The sequence below is a fragment of the Monodon monoceros genome, unplaced genomic scaffold (genome assembly GCF_005190385.1).
Source record: "Monodon monoceros isolate NGI ecotype Baffin Bay Population unplaced genomic scaffold, NGI_Narwhal_1 Super_Scaffold_19, whole genome shotgun sequence".
NCBI classification, from domain to species: Eukaryota; Metazoa; Chordata; class Mammalia; order Artiodactyla; family Monodontidae; genus Monodon; species Monodon monoceros.
Window position 1 is genome coordinate 7,309,594 of NW_021703775.1, and position 6,000 is coordinate 7,315,593.

General features: G+C 38.8%; 1 protein-coding gene across 9 annotated transcripts in view; it reads left to right on the top strand.

Annotated features, from left to right (window-relative positions):
* The window catches only part of TSGA10 (testis specific 10), a 111,265-nt gene extending 105,861 nt beyond the window's left edge, over positions 1-5,404 (top strand). For all 9 annotated transcript variants that reach the window (XM_029232190.1, XM_029232192.1, XM_029232194.1 and 6 more), the window contains one exon: positions 5,314-5,404. In XM_029232190.1, the coding sequence (XP_029088023.1) occupies positions 5,314-5,395 (82 nt within the window). In that variant the 3' untranslated portion in view covers positions 5,396-5,404. The remainder of the gene's footprint in view (positions 1-5,313) is intronic.
* Positions 5,405-6,000: the final 596 nt, after the last annotated feature.

The following is a 6,000-nucleotide window of genomic DNA, read 5'->3' on the forward strand; positions in this document are numbered from 1 at the left end:
GGTTTATCTCTGGGCTTTCTATCCTGTTCCACTGATCTATATTTCTGTTTTTGTACCAGTACCATACTTCTTGATTACTGTAGCTTTGTAATATAGTCTGAAGTCAGGGAGCCTGATTCCTCCAGTTCCAGTTTTCTTTCTCAAGATTGCTTTGGCTATTCGGGGTATTTTGTGTTTCCATGCAAATTGTGAGATTTTTTTTTGTTCTAGTTCTGTGAAAAATGCCAGTGGTAGTTTGATAGGGATTGCATTGAATCTGTAGACTGCTTTGGGTAGTATAGTCATTTTCACAATGTCGATTCTTCCAATCCAAGAACATGGTATATCTCTCCATCTATTTGTATCATGTTTAATTTCTTTCATCAGTGTCTTATAGTTTTTTGCATACAGGTCTTTTGTCTCCTTAGGTAGGTTTATTCCTAGATATTTTATTCTTGTTGCAGTCGTAAATGCAAGTGTTTTCTTAATTTCACTTGCACATTTTTCATAATTAGTGTATAGGAATGCAAGAGATTTCTGTGCATTAATTTTGTATCTTGCTACTTTACCAAATTCATTGATTAGCTCTAGTTGTTTTCTGGTAGCATCCTTAGGATTCTCTATGTGTAGTATCATGTTATCTGCAAACAGTGACAGCTTTACTTCTTCTTTTCCGATTTGGATTCCTTTTATTTCTTTTTCTTCTCTGACTGCTGTGGCTAAAACTTCCAAAATTATGTTGAATAATAGTGGTGAGAATGGGCAACCTTGTCTTGTTCCTGATAGTAGTGGAAATGATTTCAATTTTTCACCATTGAGGACAGTGTTGGCTGTGGGTTTGTCATATATGGCCTTTATTATGTTGAGTTAAGTTCCCTCTATGCCTACTTTCTGGAGGGTTTTTATCATAAATGGGTGTTGAATTTTTTCAAAAGATTTCTCTGCATCTATTGAGGTGATCATATGGTTTTTCTCCTTCAATTTGTTAATATAGTGTATGACATTGATTGATTTGCATATATTGAAGAATCCTTGCATTCCTGGGATAAACCCCACTTGCTCGTGGTGTATGATATTTTCTTTACTTTTTTTTGCGTTACGTGGGCCTCTCAGTGTTGTGGTCTCTCCCGTTGCGAAGCACAGGCTCCAGATGCGCAGGTTCAGCGGCCATGGCTCACGGGCCCAGCTGCTCTACAGCATGTGGGATCTTCCCGGACCGGGGCACAAGCCTGTGTCCCCTGCATTGGCAGGCGGACTCTCAACCACTGTGCTACCAGGGAGGCCCGGTGTATGATCCTTTTAATGTGCTCTTGGATTCTGTTTGCCAGTATTTTGTTGAGGATTTTTGCATCTATGTTCATCAGTGATATTGGCCTGTAGTTTTCTTTCTTTGTGACATCTTTGTCTGGTTATGGTATCAGGGTGATGGTGGCCTTGTAGAAAGAGTTTGGGAGTATTCCTCCCTCTGCTATATTTTGGAAGAGTTTGAGAAGGATAGGTGTTAGCTCTTCTCTAAATGTTTGATAGAATTCGTCTGTGAAGCCATCTGGTCCTGGGCTTTTGTTTGTTAGAAGATTTTTAATCACAGTTTCAATTTCAGTGCTTGTGATTGGTCTGTTCGTATTTTCTATTTCTTCCTGGTTCAGTCTCAGAAGGTTTTGCATTTCTAAGAATTTGTCCATTTCTTCCAGGTTGTCCATTTTATTGGCATATAGTTGCTTGTAGTAATCTCTCACGATCCTTTGTATTTCTGCAGTGTCAGTCGTTACTTCTCCTTTTTCATTTCTTATTCTATTGATTTGAGTCATCTCCCTTTTTTTCTTGATGGGTCTGGCTAATGTTTCATCAATTTTGTTTATCTTCTCAAAGAACCAGCGTTTAGTTTTATTGATCTTTGCTATTGTTTCCTTCATTTATTTCTGATCTGATGTTTATGATTTCTTTCCTTCTGCTAACTTTGGGGTTTTTTGTTCTTCTTTCTCTAATTGCTTTAGGTGTAAGGTTAGTTTGTTTTTTTGAGATGTTTCTTGTTTCTTAAGGTAGGATTGTATTGCTGTAAACTTCCCTCCTAGAACTGCTTTTGTTGCATCCCATAGGTTTTGGGTCGTCGTGTTTTCATTGTCATTTGTTTCTAGGTATTTTTTGATTTCCTCTTTAATTTCTTCAGTGATCTCTTGGTTATTAAGTAGTGTATTGTTTAGCCTCCATGTGTTTGTATTTTTTACAGATTTTTTCCTGTAATTGATATCTAGTCTCATAGCATTGTGGTTGGAAAAGATACTTGATACGATTTCAATTTTCTTAAATTTACCAAGGCTTGATTTGTGACCCAACATGTGATCTATCCTGGAGAATGTTCCATGAGCACTTGAGAGGAAAGTGTATTCTCTTGTTTTTGGATGGAATGTCCTATAAGTATCAATTAAGTCCATCTTGTTTAATGTATCATTTAAAGCTTGTGTTTCCTTATTTATTTTCATTCTGGAATGATCTGTCCATTGGTGAAATTGGGGTGTTAAAGTTCCCTACTATGATTGTGTTAGTGTCGATTTCCCCTTTTATGGCTGTTAGTATTTGCCTTATGTATCGAAGTGCTCCTATGTTGGGTGCATTAAATATTTAAAATTGTTATATCTTCTTCTTGGATTGATCCCTTGATCATTATGTAGTGTCCTTGTTTGTCTCTTGTAATTGTCTTTGTTTTAAAGTCTATTTTGTCTGATATGAGAATTATTCCTCCAGCTTTCTTTTGATTTCCATTTGCATGGAATATCTTTTTCCATCTGTTCACTTTCAATCTGTATGTTTCCCTGGGTCTGAAGTGGGTCTCTTGTAGACAGCATATATCTGGGTCTTGTTTTTGTATCCATTCAGCCAGTCTGTGTCTTTTGGTTGGAGCATTTAATCCATTTACATTTAAGGTAATTATCGATATGTATGTTCCTTTGACCATTTTCTTAATTGTTTTGGGTTTGTTATTCTAGGTCTTTTCCTTCTCTTGTGTTTCCTGCCTAGAGAAGTTCCTTTAGCATTTGTTGTAAAGCTGGTTTGGTGGTGCTGCATTCTCTTAGCTTTTGCTTGTCTGTAAAGATTTTAATTTCTCCGTCAAATCTGAATGAGATCCTTGCTGGGTAGAGTAATCTTGGTTATAGGTTTTTCCCCTTCATCACTTTAAATATGTCCTGCCACTCCCTTCTGGCTTGCAGAGTTTCTGCTGAAAGATCAGCTGTTAACCTTATGGGGATTCCCTTGTATGTTATTTTTTGTTTTACCCTTGCTGCTTTTAATAATTTTTCTTTGTATTTAATTTTTGATAGTTTGATTAATATGTGTCTTGACAGGTTTCTCCTTGGATTTATCCTGTATAGGACTCTCTGTGCTTCCTGGACTTAATTAACTATTTCCTTTTCCATATTAGGGAGGTTTTCAACTATAATCTCTTCAAATATTTTCTCAGTCCCTTTCCTTTTCTCTTCTTCTTCTGGAACCCCTATAATTCGAATGTTGGTGCATTTAATGTTGTCCCAGAGGTCTCTGAGACTGTCCTCAATTCTTTTCATCCTTTTTTCTTTATTCTGCTCTGCAGTAGTTATTTCCACTATTTTATCTTCCAGGTCACTTATCCATTCTTCTGCCTCAGTTATTCTGCTATTGAGCCCTTCTAGAGAATTTTTAATTTCATTTATTGTGTTGTTCATCACTGTTTGTTTGCTCTTTAGTTCTTGTAGGTCCTTGTTAAATGTTTCTTGTATTTTCTCCATTCTATTTTCAGGATTTTGGATCATCTTTACTATCATTATTCTGAATTCTTTTTCAGGTAGACTGCCTATTTCATCTTCATTTGTTAGGTCTGGTGGGTTTTTACCTTGCTTCTTCATCTGCTGTGTGTTTCTCTGTCTTCTTGTTTTGCTTAACTTACTGTGTTTGGGGTCTCCTTTTCTCAGGCTGCAGGTTCGTAGTTCCCATTGTTTTTGGTGTCTGCCCCAGTGGCTAAGGTTGGTTCAGTGAGCTGTGTAGGCTTCCTGGTGGAGGGGACTGTTGCCTGTGTTCTGGTGGATGAGGCTGGATCTTGTCTGGCAGGTCCACATCTGGTGGTGTGTTTTGGGGTGTCTGTGACCTCATTATGATTTTAGGCAGCCTCTCTGCTAATGGGAGGGGTTGTGTTCCTGTCTTGCTTGTTGTTTGGTATAGTGTGTCCAGCACTGTAGCTTGCTGGTCATTGAGTGGAGCTGGGTCTTGGCACTGAGATGGAGATCTCTGGGAGATTTTTGCCATTTGATATTATGTGGAGCTGGGAGGTCTCTTGTGGACTAATGTCCTGAAGTTGGCTCTCCCACCTCAGAGGCACACAGCCCTGATGCCTGGCTGGAGCACCAAGAGCCTGTTATCCACACGGCTTTTGCACCACCCTAGTCTCAAAGCTCCCGCCCCTGCTCCTCAGGCTGGGGGCCCATCGCATTTATTGTTTTAAATGAGATTCTAATTGCTTGAGGTAAATGTGTAATAGCCTATTGATATGGTAAAGACACAATAGAAAAAATGCAATAAAATACAGAATGCAAAAACTATACCAAACATATTCTTTCTTTGATGACAAAGAAATCTGAAAAAGAGCTCTCAGTTTTGAAAAGTCATGTTTAGTACAAAGCATCCACTCTTGCTGAGGTAAGCGTGTTTTAAAAGAGGATTATTAACCCTCTGAGTTAAATATCTCATAGGCACTGAGTCTTGTTACGTCTAAACTCAATTCAGCAATGTTTCCTCCTTGTAGTCTCTACCCTGGTTTCCCACCGTGGAGTGCCACACCAGCCACTAAGTCAGACACCTGAACCCTGAGGCCAGATGCCACACCAGGTCACTCCCTTCCCTTCTCACTCCACACATTCTGTCAACTTAAATGTCACTTCCTACTATGCAATATTGCTGAAAAAATTAAAGACCTAAATATGTGGAAAGACATCCTGCATTCATGGATTGGGAGGCTTAATTTTCTTAAGAAGAAATATTCTCCCAAACCATCTTCTGATTAAATACAATCCTTATCAAAACCCCAATGGAGTTTATTATTTTTTTTTTTTTGCAGAAATGGAAAAGCCAGTCCTAAAATTCTTATGGAATTACAAGGGACCCAGAATAGCCCAAGCAGTCTTGAAACAGAAGAACAAAGTTAGAGGATTCATGTTTCCCAATTTCAAAACTTACTGCAAAGCTGCAGTAATCAAAATAGTGTAGTACTGGCATACAGACAGACAAAAGGATCAATAGAATAGAATTGGTTTATTCTATTAGCACAGAAATAAACCCATACATCTATGGTCAATTGATTTTTGACAGGGGTTCCAAGACCATTCAATGCAGAAAGAACAGTCGCTTCAACAAGTGGTGCTGGGGGCTTCCCTGGTGGTGCAGTGGTTAAGAATCTGCCTGCCAATGCAGGGGACACGGGTTTGAGCCCTGGTCCGGGAAGATCCCACAGGCCGTGGAGCAACTAAGCCCATACGCCACAACTATGGAGCCTGCACTCTAGAGCCCACGTGCCACAACTACTGAAGCCTGTGTGCCTAGAGCCTGTGCTCGGCAACAAGAGAAGCCACCGCAATGAGAAGCCCACACACCACAACAAAAAGTAGCCCCCACTCACCGTAACTAGAGAGGCCACGCACGGCAATGAAGACCCAACGCAGCCAAAAATAAAATGTAAATAAAATAAATAAATTTATTTTAAAAAAAAGAAAAGAAGTGGTGCTGGGACAACTGGATGACCACATGCAAAAGCATGAAGTTGGATCCTGCCACACACCACATGCAAAAATCAACTCAAAATGGATCATATACTTAAGTTTAAGTGCTAAAGCTATAGAACTCTTTGAAGGAAACATAAAAGCAAACCTTCATGACCTTACATTTCACAAGGTTTCTTAAATATTACTAAATGACAAACAACAAAAATAGATAAATTGGACTTCATCAGAATTACAAAACCTTGTACATCAAAGGACAGTACCACGAAAATGAAAAGCA